General features: G+C 44.2%; 1 protein-coding gene across 1 annotated transcript in view; it reads left to right on the top strand.

Annotated features, from left to right (window-relative positions):
• The window catches only part of LOC142589585 (uncharacterized), a 95,221-nt gene that overhangs the window by 39,713 nt on the left and 38,522 nt on the right, over positions 1–16,986 (top strand). Inside the window, exons 13-18 of the mRNA XM_075701065.1 lie at positions 681–761; positions 1,933–2,148; positions 7,392–7,583; positions 9,409–9,498; positions 12,486–12,600; positions 16,198–16,354. Coding sequence (XP_075557180.1) covers positions 681–761; positions 1,933–2,148; positions 7,392–7,583; positions 9,409–9,498; positions 12,486–12,600; positions 16,198–16,354 — 851 coding nt within the window. The remainder of the gene's footprint in view (positions 1–680; positions 762–1,932; positions 2,149–7,391; positions 7,584–9,408; positions 9,499–12,485; positions 12,601–16,197; positions 16,355–16,986) is intronic.

The raw sequence follows: 16,986 nt of genomic DNA, 5'->3' as shown, positions 1-16,986 counted from the left end.
TTGATATCTGGCTTTTCTTTTCTAGTTTAAATACGATATTCGATCCTAAATCTACTATTCTGTATTCCCACGCCCTACTTAGAATGCATCAAAAACCACACTGGTCCCATTTAAAGCAAGCTCCTGCTTAGGACAAAACCTTTCTCATACTTATGGAGGTTTTTCCATTGATAGAGAAATAGCAGGTGTGCCACGGCTGGTTGACACATAAAAGTGAAATGTCTTCCTTGAAGTGCTAGCCAGGATTTTTGAGAGTGGTTCAGAAATGACCTACCTTTTGTGCAGGACACTTGAGCACCCCCAGATAGATCTTGCAGCCACTGAAATTGCAGTGCTGATGTATGGTTGATGTTGTCATGCCATGCCACTTTTCGTAACATATTCTCCAAGCCTCATGATCTCCACTAAATCACTTACAAAAATGCTCTGCTGTTGGCGAATGCCCTGAGCAGTTTCACTTATTTCAGGGCTCTAAAGTAGGCAATTGGTTAACCACAAAGATTAGCTTTCCAATGTTCTGCTGAAGTTATTTTGTGGTAAGCATATCATCAGTGCAGATGACTTAGCCCAGTGGAACATCTGCACTGTGCAACAATATCATGTGCTGTGTGGGTCCTCCCCCCCCCCCCCCCCCCCTCCTCTGCATATCCTTAACGCATTCCTGTCTCTTGCTTGCTTAGGAGAAGGAGCGACTACAAGCAGAATTTCCTGTGCTCTCCTTGATTGGCCCATGGCTGCGCAGTCAGCTTTATGAAGTTCAGGTAGGCATCATTGCCACACTCTTGCTTAAGGGGGCAGCCATGGTAAACCAAGATTTTAACTAGCTACATTGGTACTGCTTTCCATATTGCATGAGTATTGTTTGCAGTGTGTCTCCAGTGGTCTGACATGTGTGCAACATTTTCTGTTGTCATCAGTGCTATTTTTGTTGATAGTGCTGGTGACATCATTGTTGGCCAAATCTTCAACAGAGGCAATTCAAACCTCATTTATTAATATTTTTATGTAATTTGAGCCAGTTATTATCCTGCTATGCTGTCTACAAGCCCATGCATAAAACAGTATATGTATATTCTGAGCTTGGTTCTGGTCATGAATGAAAGAAATAAGCCTGGAGGGAGTGTCACATGATAAACTTGAAGCCTAGTTAGAAAGCAAAAAGAGGATTAATAACGAAAAAAACATCGAAGTGGTTGTTTCTAGTCACCCCGCGTGGCTGTGCATTGCGGGGTTGTTTGCTGCACTGCTTGCAAGTTATAATATGAAGCTAATTGCCCAGGTTCTTTGAAGCTAGCGCTGCTGTTGCACTGGCAACAATGTTCTTCGGTAATAAGTCCAAGAAGTGAAAGCATCAAATGCAGTAAGCAGAAACTGAGTGACACAGGCTGGAGAAACCAGTGACAATTCCAGCAGCCAGTGGCATTCAAACCTACCATGAGCCAAGTCACCTACAGCATGCTGTTCCCAGGATTCAAAGCGTGATACACGCATTTGGCAAGCAAAAGTGGGCAGAAAGGGGAGAAAGGATCAGAGGAGGTTGCCTTGCAAAGGCTGGGTGCCCTATATCATGCTCTCTCCTAAGTTTTTCTTTCCTCTGCGATTCTAGTGAAATTGTCACTGGGGGACCTAAATTAATTTTTACGGTCCTCATAAACTTGTATGCTCCAGTTTGTGGGTGCACCTGTTTTCATTCACAAATCGGATAGTCCCCAAGGTTTCAGGAGGACAAACAAGTTTATTTTCTATTGATTCATTTTCTTGATAATGAGGTGATAGTAATCATCTCATAAAAAAAAAATATGAGCACGAACAAACGCTGGCAGATTTCTGTTCTTAAATAAACCTCAACTCTTGGATGTGCTCCTTGGCATTCTTTTCAAAAGTATCTTTTTTCAAAATTCGAGTTGAGACTTTGCCTATCGATGACTGCAGTGCCACTTGGAACGCGAGCACTGCCTGGAGGCCCACGAGACGGCGCTGGCACTGTGCCGGGAGCGGGGCCTTGCCCAGGCTGCCTACTTTGTGGCACGTGACCTGTCATTCCTGCGGGAACAGGCCCCTGCACTGGCTGCCGAGCTGGCGCGGCTGCGCGCTCCCACCCGAACATTCACCTGGCAGACGCACGTGTGGAGGCCCTCCCAGTGGCAGGTTGGTTGTTCTGCCTTAGGTTTGCTTGTGCAACTGCTGGTGTCATAGGCTGTGCTCCAATACTTGCCGTAGATGGCTAAACAGACAGCTATGTAGACAGCGGCCATCTTAACTCTTGTTCCCATTCTGAGGAAAACGGCAAAAGGAGAGAGAGCTTCTTGAAGACAACATGGAAGCAAAAACGATGCAGGCTACTTCACTGCCTAAAGCAAAGGCATCTGAGTAGAAGGCTTGGAAACTCAACGAGAAGGTCGTCTGCTTACAGGAAAAAATAGTCACGCCTTCTTGCAGGCTTAATGTGAGTTATGTTGTGTTTTCTATGGGTTCACACATGCAATGTTAAAATGTAGGGATAATGTGTACTTTTCTTAGCTTTTTTTTTTCTACATGAGGTGGTGTCACATCGCAGAGACATCTTCCAGACGATTCTGGATTCGTTCCATCACTTGGGCTTGAAGCTGTCTTCTTGGCTGTCAATGTAGACTGTCTCTAATGCTGGCCAGGATTGGAACTCACCCTAGGTGTTTCAAATCTCTGCTTTCTGAAGGAAGCACATGTGGAAATAACGGGTGACTGGGCTGTTTGGCAATGTTGGAACACACGCTGAAGAAAACTCGAAGTGGCCATGACACCATATTGTCACACTTTCTTCCATTTGTGTGTATTAAATGGTATTTAATAGGCTGATAATTACTTTTTCACAGCTGTAGCTGTTATGGACTCATCCCTCCTTGTCATTTTGATGTCTGCTGATCTCCATCGTTGGAATTGCAGAATGTATTGCGAGAATTATACAGTCAAACCTCAATATGATGAACACAGATATAACAAATTATTGGATCATCATCATCATCATCATCATCAGCCTAGTTACGCCCACTGCAGGGCAAAGTCCTCTCCCATACTTCTCCAACTACCCTGGTCATGTACTAATTGTGGCCATGTTGTCCCTGCAAACGTCTTAATGTCATTCGCCCACCTAACTTTCTGCCGCCCCCTGCTACGCTTCCCTTCCCTTGGAATCCAGTCCGTAACCCTTAATGACCATCGGTTATCTTCCCTCCTCATTACATGTCCGGCCCATGCCCATTTCTTTTTCTTGATTTCAACTAAGATGTCATTTACCCGCGTTTGTTGCCTCACCCAATCTGCTCTTTTCTTATCCCTTAACATTACACCCATCATTCTTCTTTCCATAGCTCGTTGCGTCGTCCTCAATTTCAGCAGAACCCTTTTCGTAAGCCTCCAGGTTTCTGCCCCATATGTGAGTACTGGTAACACACAGCTGTTATACACTTTCCTTTTGAGGGATAGTGGCAACCTGCTGTTCATGATTTGAGAATGCCTGCCAAACGCACCCCAGCCCATTCTTATTCTTCTGGTTATTTCAGTCTCATGATCCGGATCCGTGGTCACTACCTGCCCTAAGTAGATGTATTAGCTTACCACTTCCAGTGCCTCGCCACTTATCGTAAGCTGCTGTTCTCTTCCGAGACTATTAAAAATTACTTTAGTTTTCTGCAGATTAATTTTTAGACCCACCCTTCTGCTTTGCCTCTCCAGGTCAGTGAGCATGCATTGCAATTGGTCCCCCCGAGTTACTAAAAGCAAGGCAATATCGTCAGTTACTAAGGTATTCTCCATTAACTCTTATCCCCAATTCTTCCCAATCCAGGTCTCTGAATACCTCCTGTAAACATGCTGTGAATAGCATTGGAGAGATCGTATCTCCCTGTCTGACGCCTTTCTTTATTGGGATTTTGTTGCTTTCTTTGTGGAGGACTACGGTGGCTGTGGAGCCGCTATAGATATCTTCCAGTATTTTTACATATGGCTCGTCTACACCCTGATTCCGTAATGCCTCCATGACTGCTGAGGTTTCGACGGAATCAAACGCTTTCTCGTAATCAATGAAAGCAATATATAAGGGTTGGTTATATTCCGCACATTTCTCTATCACTTGATTGATAGTGTGAATATGGTCTATTGTTGAGTAGCCTTTACGGAATCCTGCCTGGTCCTTTGGTTGACAGAAGTCTAAGGTGTTCCTGATTCTATTTGCGATTACCTTAGTAAATACTTTGTAGGCAACGGATAGTAAGCTGATCGGTCTATAATTTTTCAAGTCTTTGGCGTCCCCTTTCTTATGGATTATGATTATGTTAGCGTTCTTCCAAGATTCCGGTACGCTCGAGGTTATGAGGCATTGCGTATACAGGGTGGCCAGTTTCTCTAGAACAATCTGACCACCATCCTTCAACAAATCTTCTGTTACCTGATCCTCCCCAGCTGCCTTCCCCCTTTGCATAGCTCCTAAGGCTTTCTTTACTTCTTCTGGCGTTACCTGTGGGATTTCGAATTCCTCTAGGCTATTCTCTCTTCCACTATCGTCGTGGGTGCCACTGGTACTGTATAAATCTCTATAGAACTCCTCAGCCACTTGAACTATCTCATCCATATTAGTAACGATATTGCCGGCTTTGTCTCTTAACACACACATCTGATTCTTGCCTATTCCTAGTTTCTTCTTCACTGTTTTTAGGCTTCCTCCGTTCCTGAGAGCCTGTTCAATTCTATCCATATTATAGTTCCTGATGTCCGCAGTCTTACGTTTGTTGATTAGCTTAGAAAGTTCTGCAAGTTCTATTCTAACTGTAGGGTTAGAGGCTTTCATACATTGGCGTTTCTTGATCAGATCTTTCGTCTCCTGCGATAGCTTACTGGTTTCCTGTCTAACGGCGTTACCACCGACTTCTATTGCGCACTCCTTAATGATGCCCATGAGATTGTCGTTGATATCTTCAACACTAAGGTCCTCTTCCTGAGTTAAAGCCGAATACCTGTTCTGTAGCTTGATCCGGAATTCCTCTAGTTTCCCTCTTACCGCTAACTCATTGATTGGCTTCTGGTGTACCAGTTTCTTCCGTTCCCTCCTCAAGTCTAGGCTAATTCGAGTTCTTACCATCCTATGGTCACTGCAGCGTAACTTGCCGAGCACGTCTACATCTTGTATGATGTCAGGGTTCGCGCAGAGTATGAAGTCGATTTCATTTCTAGTCTCACCATTCGGGCTCCTCCACGTCCACTTTCGACTAACCCGCTTGCGGAAAAAGGTGTTCATTATCCGCATATTATTCTGTTCTGCAAACTCTACTAATAATTCTCCTCTGCTATTCCTAGAGCTTATGCCATATTCCCCCACTGACTTGTCTCCAGCCTGCTTCTTGCCTACCCTGGCATTGAAGTCGCCCATCAGTATAGTGTATTTTGTTTTGACTTTACCCATCACCGATTCCACGTCTTCATAAAAGCTTTCGACTTCCTGGTCATCATGACTGCATGTAGGGGCATAGACTTGTACCACCTTCAATTTGTACCTTTTATTAAGTTTCACAACAAGACCTGCCACCCTCTCGTTAATGCTATAGAATTCCTGTATGTTACCAGCGATTTCCTTATTAATCAGGAATCCGACTCCTAGTTCTCGTCTCTCCGCTAAGCCCCGGTAGCACAGTACGTGCCCGCTTTTTAGCATTGTATATGCTTCTTTTGTCCTCCTAACCTCACTTAGCCCTATTATATCCCATTTACTACCCTCTAATTCCTCCAATAACACTGCTAGACTCGCCTCACTAGATAACATTCTAACGTTAAACGTTGCCAGGTTCAGATTCCAATGGTGGCCTGTCCGGAGCCAGGTATTCTTAGCACCCTCTGCAGCGTCACAGATCTGACCGCCGCCGTGGTCAGTTGCTTCGCGGCTGCTGGGGACTGAGGGCCGGGGTTTGATTGTTGTATTCATATAGGAGGTTGTGGCCAAGTACTGCACCAGGGTGGCCAATCCTGCTCTGGTGAGAGCGTGCGTTACCGGTTCTGGTCACCAGGATCAGGCCGCACTCCAGGCTTGTTTGTGAAATTTTCTCAACACACGTTTTTTTTTTGTATTTTCCGGTGGAGAATTGCGTGGCACCGGGATTTGAACCACGGTCCTCTTGCACGGGAGGCGGATACTCTATTGTCCCAGCAGGAGTTAAATTAAAAATTAAATTATGGGGTTTTACGTGACAAAACCACTTTCTGATTATGAGGCACGCCGTAGTGGAGGACTCCGGAAATTTCGACCACCTGGGGTTCTTTAACGTGCACCTAATTCTAAGTACACGGGTGTTTCCGCGTTTCGCCCCCATCGAAATGCGGCCGCCGTGGCCGGGATTTGATCCCGCGACCTCATGCTCAGCAGTCTAACACCATAGCCACTGAGCAACCACGGCGGGTCCCGCAGGAGTTGTGCGCCTCATTTCACCTACAGTGGTGCCCTATTTGATCAGTCAAGGTGGACCAATCTGAGCTCGTTTATACCGCACGGATGGCACTCGGCTAGAGAACCTGGTATTTATGACCTGCACATGTGTGGCCATATATAATTGACCATATATATCTTTTTTTTTTGAAGGAGGGTTCCCGTACAGTGATAAAATAAAGGAAAAGACATTAAAAAGAAAAAAAAATTTTGGGGAAAAAAAGGAACATAAGAGGTGATTTGAACTCGTGACCCTTGGATGTTGCCCGGGAAGATAGCTCAGTCGGTTGGTTCGTCAGGCCCCAGGTTACTTTCAAGCGCCATAGCTCCTGCTCCGAGCCTCATACTTACGTGGAAAGGGACTGATGTTGTCCGCGATAGTCCGAGTGGTTGGAAGGCATACTTTCTTGGAAAAAATGCCTTCCAACCACTCGGAATCCTTGAACCTCTCGGAATCCTCGGAACCACTCGGAATTATTGGATACAATGAAGTAAATGTAAAATATTTCTTGCTAATAGCAGCATGTAATGAATCCATGCTTATATTGAATATTGGATATAAGAAAGATATTTTTATGTCAGATGCTACTTTGTTATCAGGTTTGACTGCAAAAAAAAAGAAAAAATGGCACTGCCCGGCCACCAGGATTCAAACTCCAGACCCACAAAGTGCGAGTCAGAGTCTGCAACTTGCGCAAGAGAGTTGATTACGACTGAGAAATTCCCCAAGTGCCACATGTGATACCAGTATTAGTTTTGCACCACAAGCGACTTAGGATGTGGGCCGGTGTTATGCTGCATTATCTGCACATGTTTTTTGCCCTCCCATGTTTCACATTTGTTCAAAATTTGTTATTTAATTGTACTCACAACGAGGCATGCTATTGAACAGTACACTGGATTTCGTGTGGCACCCCTATTTCATTCCGAGGCACATCTGTAGGTGCGGCGCGTGGGCGGCCCCTTGGGCCCCGAGCCAACAACAGGGGACACCCTGCTGCTGGGTGAGCGCCCCACGTATGTGGCTGAGAAGCAGAACACCCGACTCACCTCCACACGGCTGCCCCTGTGGCGCTGGGGCAACTTCTGCCACCGAGTTTGGGCGCACACCTGCAATGCCATGTTCCTCCTCGGGGTATGTGCCTGCATCTGCTTACTTTATTCATATTATTTCTTTATGCAATAAACAGCAAAAGCCACTTACACACCCCTTATGCATATGGTGGAACACCGGTTGTATGTACCCTAATTTTGCAACATCTTGGGCTTTACGAAAGATTAGTGATAGAGAAAATGCATTAAACACCTTGATTGTACGACACAAGATTACGAATGTCCCATGTTAATCTGCAAACCCAACGGTGAATGCGTGAAAAGTGCCGCCAGATTCCTGCAGCTTCCTCGTGCTGCCGTCCCCTTTGTGAGAAAGAGGAGAGTGACCCTTCGCTTGGGGAAAGTTCCGACTGGTTTCCGGGCTCCCTCCTAGCCTTCTTTTTCCTTCTCTCATGTTTGCTGCCCTCTTCATGTCGCTCAACTGCCACTCGCCTTTGTCCCTTCACTGCCGTCTCATCGCACTCTCTTTCAGTGTTTTCTCTCAGCAGCACCTGCTCCTGTCACCAGATGCATTCGTGAATATGGCCGGCAGCATTTTTGGTGCTGTGCCAAGCTCGCTATCTTCGTACAGGGCCAAGAGCACTGTTAGCCGTATGCTTTGACACATAGATTGCCGAGTGTCACAAAAGTGAAACTTTCCGAAAGTGATGCCTTGAGAGTACCGCCCTAGCGAGTATGGAAAGTGTGAAAGCATGTGCGAAGACTGAAACGATTAACTGCCGGAAAGCACGCAGATCGTATTGGTTACACATGTTCACACAAGCAGATTGGAGATTTGTTTATGCACAAGTACACAAGTCTTTTCCCGTGTGTGTCAATGTGTTTCCGGTTTTGTGTGGGTCGTTGTATCATGCCGACACTGCTGGCTGCCACTTTGGCCGAGGGCGGTGACACAGGTGCTGCTGTGCTTTTTCTTATGTTCATGGATGTGCTCTGCAGCATCAACAACATTTGGAGATTCCTATGTGCAGTCGATGTCGCCGTAATTGACTTCCTTGTGGATTTTGCTGCACGAAAGACAGCTCTTGCTGCATGGCTCAAAGAAAGTTTGTTAGAAATTGACAAATTTTTTTCAGTCTGTAAATTAAAAAAAAATATATTTTAGCATGCTGGCGAGCCCATGGTACACAATATTTTAAATCTCTCCAACAAAGGGTGATTGGCACCTGCAATGCAGTTTTCTTTTTGCATTTACTTTTCGGCAGTTTTGGTTTCAGAATCCTGCAGAGTATTAGCCTATAGGTTAAATTGAAGCACCTTACAAATATTTCGTAAACAAATCCATGTATTATAGATGTAATTTTCGTTGGTTGAATTATATGCTGTGTTTCCGTGGCTCTGAGGAAGTCCTAAATCGGGGTTCCACTGTACTTGCCAGCTTTTACAATTTTATCATAAAATTTCTGATTTTTAGAGGTCATTTGCGATTGTCGTTGAAATCTTTAGCCCGGGCCCACTCTGATTTCGCTATTCAAATACATGTGAAATTTTGATATGCTTTTATGAGACAGCTGCTGGACCGACATGTGATCTGTTGCCTTTTGGAGTGCAAATTAAGTTTTAGCAACTTTAGGAAGCAGAGTTTTTATTGAAGACCTCGAATTTTTTGTGAAAATTGCGAAGTATCAGTAAGGTTCCAAAAGATAGAAGCATGAAGTTTACAAATCCGTAACTCTATTGCAGTTCTGTAAACTGCATATGATAGAGCATCTCAAGTGGACAAGTGTGATGTTATGAATTTGACTTACATGGAAGTGTTATAATGTTTGCGAGGGTTTTACAAGAGTTCTACTCACAAATTAGGGGTATACTTCTGAGTGGTGTATAACACATCGCTTTTCTTGTAGATCTTGATACCATGGTGCAGTCCCCTGAGCTTGCGCAGCCTGGTGCTTCCCCGTCCCTTCATGTCAGACTTCGAGGTCAACCAGGAAGACGTGAGTGTTTTTCCAATGAGAGCTCTCGAGCAATCACCCTAATCACCGCTGTACAGCTGCGGGACCATGCGAGCACCTGCTCAAAAGCACGAAAAATAGCAGCAGCTTGTGCCTTTCGTAGTCACGTGCAACAGTTGGTTGATAGAAAAGCATTCCTTTGCCTCTATCAACTGAACATATCTGCAGTCAAGCCTCGTTATAATGAAATAGGTTATAACAAACTGATGGACCTAATTTATTTATATATTGAAAATACCTTACAGGGCCCTTGACAGGGCATTGAGTAAGGGGGGTAATAAAAGTGTGAAGTAACTCGACAGAGTACATACAGCTCAAATTTGCAATTTAACACAAAGAAATGGAGGAATCCATGATAAAGTGGTGTAACGGCAATATAAGGTTGGGCAGGAAAAAGGATAATGCAAAAAAAGAAAATATTGGCCGGCATTATACATATGGCAAAACTGCACTCAAGAGTGTACCAATCACAATGACGACAGTAAAAAGAAAAGTACAACCAAGGATAGACAGCCAATTATGTGGATTCTAGGCGCAGAAACAGTAGGCAGTGTTTTAAAGACGCACAACGGTAGGGCATCATAAAAAATGCAGGGACTAATCACGTGCACAGTAAGAACATTTTTCAATATAAAAATGCACTCGAGCACAAAGTGGGATACCAGTAAAAAAGAAAAAAATAGAAAAAACCCAGAAAAACACGTGCAGTAGTACAAAAAAATGACGGATGTCTTTGGTCGGTAAACATAACAAATAAATAAATACATGGGTGGGATACAGGACATGGCACGAGAAGTAAAACAAAAGTGGACAAACTAGTGGTAAGTTTTTATTGCGAAAAGAAAGAATGCAGAAGTTGACTGAAACTATCGTCGTCTGGTTCGGATGCGATGTTGTCTGGAAGACCATTCCACAAACATATGGCGCGAGGAAGAACAGATGAGTTAAAGGCGTGAGTTGAAGTAATTCAACTGAAGTAATTCTTTATGAAATTCATCTTGAGACCCATGCGTTTTCGGACTTCTTTTGACGAAGCAAAATTTTCTATAAGTGGATAATCGAGTAAGCATTATGGGGTCTGAAGTGCACTTAGTAACAAAGGCAATGACTACATCGTAGAGCAGACACAGAACAGGCATTTATTACTTCTTTTTTTTTACAGGAATGCCAGCTAGCTAAAATATATTCAACGAAAAATTCCTCAGTAAGAAATGAAATTTGACTCACCAAGCAAAGATAACTAGCAAATCTTAACCCATGCCTTACGCTGGCACCCAGCATTCGCAGGTGTTGCTACTTGAAGTTTCCCTCACGCTGACATGTGGTGCTCATATCTAGGCTGTGCAAAGGCACCATACTTGCATTGGAACACTCTCGTTATATCTCGTCACAGCTGCATAGCCCCAATTCCCATTATCACGTGTGCCATGTAAGGAAGCCAAACGTTGAAAGATAAGAGAGCCGTGTGGGGAAGACAAGCGTAGGGGAATGAGATACAGTCCCGTCTTACTTGCAGTGGTAGGTTGGTGGCTATGGTGTTGTGCCACTGAGCTTGAACTTCGATCTCGGCCACAACAGCCTCTCTTTAAGTGGGCTAAAATTCAAAAACACCCATGTGCTTGGATTTAGGTGCAAGTTAAAGAACATCAGGCAGTCAAAATTGATGCGGAGTCCCCCATTATGCTCTACCTCATAATCAGATCATGGTTCTAGAATTTCAGCCCAGTGCCCCCCCTCCCATAAATGTAACCAACTTCAATGTAACAAAATACTCAATGTAATGAATAATTTTACTTTTCATTACTTCATGTCTGTAGAATGGCATAACATTTTAAACATAAATTTTATAAAGTGTGTTTATACACAATTCTCAATATTATGAAATTTCACCGCAAGAGGGTGGTGCAAGCTGCCTTGTGCTTTGGCAGCTGCCTTTACCCATTTGCACAGTTTTGTTGAGCGCTTGACCACCAGTTCGAGAACTTCATGTGCACTCTTGCTCATACGGACTTCTCAAGTAGCATCCCCTTCTTTTATCCATCATAAGGAACTGCAGCTGGTCGAAAGTTAAGGTAGATATTTATGCAAGTTAGTGAATCATATTGAATAGCTTTTTAGCTAGACAAGGACACAAGAAAAGATGCAGAACACAATATGCTTCTTGGGTCATGGGTATTTCCTTGTGTCATTATTTGTAAGTGCTAAAAAACATCAGAAACGTTAGAATCAATTTAGAGCAATCCACTAATGGGTCATTCGGGGCCCACATGTTGCTTCTAAATGTTGACCCTGATTTGTTAATGCAATCAATCAAGCTGTCTTGCTGCTTTGCTCAGAACTTCCACGTTTGTGCATTACTCAATGTTGTGTATGTATGTCCTGAGGAGGTTGCACTTCCTATAAAGCCTCATTGCAAATTTTGCTGCTTTATCAGATTACATGCGTGCTTAAAAAGCCTTTGTCAGAGTTCTGTATGATTTATAAGTTTCAGTGAACCAGCCTATAACCATTTTATTAGCATTATTCCAGATATGTTTTGTGTACTTGTGTACTTGAAGAGATACAGGTAACTCTTTTTGAGCAACTGTCACTTTTTACTTACCAGGCTCGAAACTGATCCTCTAGTTCGCAAGAGTGTGTGTGTGAGCATCACAAATGCACTCCAGCTGCTTTTCTATTAGAACAAATACTGCAAGGGACTTTGTCCTCCTTAAAATGGTGACAGTGTAATATAAGTCTGTGCAGTTTAGTTTGAGAAGTACTTAAAATGCATGCATAGTATTAAACAGCTTAGAAAATGTTCCACTCACACCCAGTTTGTGTTCAGTTAAAAGAAAAGTAATGCTGCTCGTTCTTATTGAGTACATTGTTGTATGCTGGTAATAAGGAAGTGACTTGATGAAAGTCTCAGTCCCTTTAGACTGGCTGCTACTGGAACAGGCTAACGCGAATGCCCCACTGCTCTGCAGGGGAGACTTCAGCCGCGCAAGTCATCTTCCACGCAGACACTTTGCTCCCGACTACTGTCCCTTTGGAGGCACATCTCCAAGTCAAGAACAGACTTTGAATCTCAACCAGACTCTGGTGAGGGATTTTGTAGTGCCATGCAACTGGTCAAATCTTGATAATTTGAACTCAAAAGGGCCTGAAATCTTGGTCGAATTAAAGAAAGCTAATTGAATGAAGGACTTACCTGCAGTGGCGCATGTTTACTGAGTTTATACATGAGCGGGAAGTTCCAGAAGGTTTATTCACATTACAAATTACAGTCAACGTCCGATTTTCTGGACTCCCTAGGGGCAGCGATTAGGTCCGAAATATCTGGTGGTCAGAAAAAATTTATGCACCCCTTTTACTGCGCCCAAGGGCTCAAATTGCCACAGGCACGTCCGAAATAGCTCTAAAGGCCTGCGAGTACATTTATTAAGCACATCGGTGCTCATACAGTGATAGCGGATGGCGGGTGCTCATGTGTATAATTAAAGGAAACATACCATGTCCCGTGACGATTGCCCATTCTAACGTTTGGTATGCTTCACCGCGTAACACTGCTGTATTGGTCCGAAGCTGACTTTTGGGAACCTGCATTATGCAGCGCATAATTCTTCCCGTGCTCCAAAGCTATTGGCCAAAATTATAAAGGCGGAGTCGGCGTCATTGCTAACAGCGTCAAATTGTTTAAATGAAAAACATGGCACCAAACCGCAAAAAGCTTGGTACCGAAAGTCGAAGCAGCTTGGCCTAGCATTGCTGCGGTGTGGCTATGTACGGCTGCCAGTGGATCTGCGTGCGAGAGCGCCGGCTCAAGGCGGCGAGATAATCAAAATGTTGGTGGTGGCTTCTTTGATTAGTGCCGTTACGAACCTGTGGTCCAAGCAAGAGCTCCGGAAAATAGGACGGGGAAGGTTTTTTGCGTCAGAAATTTCATACTTATACATTGACTCTATGGGGTACATGGCTGTGCCACAAAGGCGTTAAAAAAAATCGGTTGTTGACTGTGCAGGACACCTGTCACTAACAGAAGTAATTGTTGATGCTCACCTGCACACGCCTGCCCACAAATTTCCTCCATGTATTTTTTTTTTCTTCGCATACGGCATTGAAGGGTCTCTCCCAAGTTCTTCCTCTATGACGAGGTCAGAGGAATGCTGGTTGGAGGCGCCGCCACGTGATTTTGTGCGCTGCAGAGAGCATTGTTGGAGCACAGTATGTTCGAATTAACTGTCGCAAATGCTTGCGCGTTCGAATTACTGGGTGTTTTCGCCCATTGAAATACACACAACTTTGACAGGGCCACAATGCCAGTTTGAATAAACCGAAAGTTCGAATTAAACGTGTTCGAACTAACGAGATTCGACTGTACCACTGCTAAAAGTTAAAAAAAAAGAAGGATGAGAGAGAGTAGCAACATTTCTACCTTTCGATTGCAAGTGGAATATTAATGGGTATTTTCATTGTCTGAAAGTGTTTTTGAAAGAGGAGGCTGGCATAGTCCTTGCCCCCCTCCCCAGTCAAAAAATCTTAATGATCCTGTGTCCTGAACTTTTGGAAATTCATGCATTGAGAGAAGTGGAAGGTGCATTATTTAAGGGAATATGACAATTTGCCTTCCCATTCCTTACAGCTGCACTCGCCAATGCACTGTCAAAATAGAAAGGGCCCGTAAGTATTATCTCACTGAAAGAGTTGAAAGGGCCCTCCTGCCTTCTGTGCATGGTTTCCTGACTGGTGATGGCAATACATGTTACCATAGTCGTGAAAAACTGCTATCTGATTTAGCACTCATTTGATGCCTTCCACTATTTTTTTCCACATTTTGTAAGTCCAGACCCTTCAGGAAGCAGTCACTTGCACATTTGCATTACTGAAGTACCCCGAAAAAGTTCGTCATGTATTTCATTTTCATTTGCTTCACTTCAGATTGGCACGTTGACGATAGCTGGCAAAACTTTGCCGAAATTTTGACATGATTCGACTGAGAGCTATTAGCACTGTTAAATATTATCGTTTTCGATGATTGCATTCAGTGTAGTTGAAGAAAGCTTGTTTAATACCGTGAGTGCGGCCTTGTACTTGTCGCCTGTAGTTGCCAAGCTACCAGCCACCTCCTCGGGAGTGAAGTACAACCACTGGCCCATTACATAAAGACCGCTTGAAAGAGCAGGGCCTTGTGCCTCTTCAGTGGCAACATCTTTTCATTGGCTACCTACAGGTGGTTTAGAAGAACAGACTTCCAAATGTCCCAAGGTATTGGCAGAGGGCCAGGTGTAGCGAGATAAGAGGGATGTCAGATTAACACCTGTATAAGCTGGCATGGCTGGAGTGGGCAAACCTGATGAAGTGGCGTTGGAATTCACACGACGGAGCAAAACTAAAAATGTAAGAACCAAGCTGAGATGGCGCTGCAGTAGTAGACAAGCAGAAACACAGTAGCAATCAATAATAATATTTGGGGTTTTACGTGCCAAAACCACTTTCTGATTATGAGGCACGCCGTAGTGGAGGACTCCGGAAATTTTGACCACCTGGGGTTCTTTAACGTGCACCTAAATCTAAGCACACGGGTGTTTTCGCATTTCGCCTCCATCGAAATGCGGCCGCCGTGGCCGGGATTCGATCCCGCGACCTCGTGCTCAGCAGCCCAACACCATAGCCACTGAGCAACCACGGCGGGTCACAGTAGCAATAAAGGCTCAGTTTCTTGTCATGTCTGGCCACATCGGTGGAATATGATGGAGGGAAAACTACAGATGTGGCCGTGGCAGCAATCCCGCTCTCATCACCACATTATGGTCTTGCTGAGTGGGGAAGGACAACAGCAGGGTGACCTGCTCAGTTCAGCCAAGTATGCATCGCCTGCAGCAGTGTGTGGAATGGAAGCTTTCAAGCTTCATTTCTGGCTTTGCTTTGGTGTGTTGTCAAGATTAATGAACACACGACAGGCATATGGGGGTGGGGCATGAGCAGGAGGGTCTTGGTATCATGCTTAACGGCACCTGTCCGAGAAGGCATGCAGTTAATGAAACAACGGAGGTGTGTAGTATTGTTGAAACTTTTCATATCAGTAGAAGTGAAGGCTGCACCAGCCACCCCTCATAAACACTTCCAGACGTAGAATACACCTATATTGCTTCCACATCCCATAAAAGGGTGCAAGTAATGTTGTTTCATTTTTATTTTCTTTTTTAGTTTGTACCTCTTTGCATCCCACCCCTTGTATCTACTGGAAGTATTGATCACTCACCTATTCTGTTTCTTGTTGTGTCCCATCTATTGCACAATCTGTAAATGTATATTTTAATTATAACGAACATAACATATCTGAACAGTCTGTGCTGTCTTTCTTAATTAAAAAAAATTATGCGCAACTTGTGCCTGGTTTTTACACTTCACAGTCACAATTCTGATTAAGAATTTGCAGTACAGAATGTATACATCAGGATGCAATATTTAATCTCTGCAGACGACAAGACATGAAAAGCATGAATGCTACATACACGCGACTGACAGTTTTGAATGCAGCAAATGAAATCCTGTCGCTACTTGTTTTTTGCTGCATAATGCTAGGTGGAATAACAGAAAAGATGTGTGTCCCGTTAAAAAGATGTGTTATTGCTGTGGTGAAGTGTCGCAATGGGCTGTGCCCCAAGAGCAGCAGTGTGAGTGGCACTCCCTCCGCAGGCTTTGTGGGCAAAGGACTGAGCCGGCAAGTGAACCGTGCCTGGAACTACCTTGTCAAGGGCCTAGTGGGTACGGTGCTGCTGGTGCTGGTCTTTCCCGTGCTCTCCTTGGTCGTCTGCATCACATCCCTTGTGGCGGCACTTCTGGCACCCCTCTGGTAAGCAGTGCTGGACAGTAGACTTCCATTAATTTGACTCTGCTTAATTCAACTTTCCAGTTAATTCAATTCCAATTGAAGGTCCTGGTCATCACCCATACATTTCTATGGCCCAAACTTCCGTTATTTCAATCTCAAAATTAGCCTTCGCCTAATAATTCAAACTTTACTGGTCAGCTTCGTGGCCGTGTTATATCCCTGTTATGCGGTGAAGCATACCAAGAATGGAAAAGGGCCACTGTCACGGCACATAGTATGTGTTTCTTAATTATACCGGGGTGAACGTACCGCTTCTGGTCACAGTACCGGAACCTGGACGCCAAATACGCATACTGGCACTCGTTCAAAGCTTTTCTGATGTTTCTGTGGCGATCTGAGCCCTCGTTTCACCCGCCATGTATGACTCTATGAGACCAATAATGGGGCCTAGTACGCATTCCTTAACTATATGAGCGTGTACACACCGTACACTGAGAAGCAGAGAAAAAAAAATTCACCGACTATTACGATACTCCTTAATACGAAATTTGGGTGCAGCTCTATACGTTTTTTTTATTTCGTGATATATTGGCTGGTGCTGACATCTGTCTCGTACGGCTTGTTACAAACGGAGTGAAGTGTGGCGCGACTGC

This window comes from Dermacentor variabilis, chromosome 8, assembly GCF_050947875.1.
Source record: "Dermacentor variabilis isolate Ectoservices chromosome 8, ASM5094787v1, whole genome shotgun sequence".
Classification (NCBI taxonomy): Eukaryota; Metazoa; Arthropoda; class Arachnida; order Ixodida; family Ixodidae; genus Dermacentor; species Dermacentor variabilis.
Note: the sequence above shows the minus strand (reverse complement) of the source record. Positions and strands in the feature narration are given on the sequence as shown.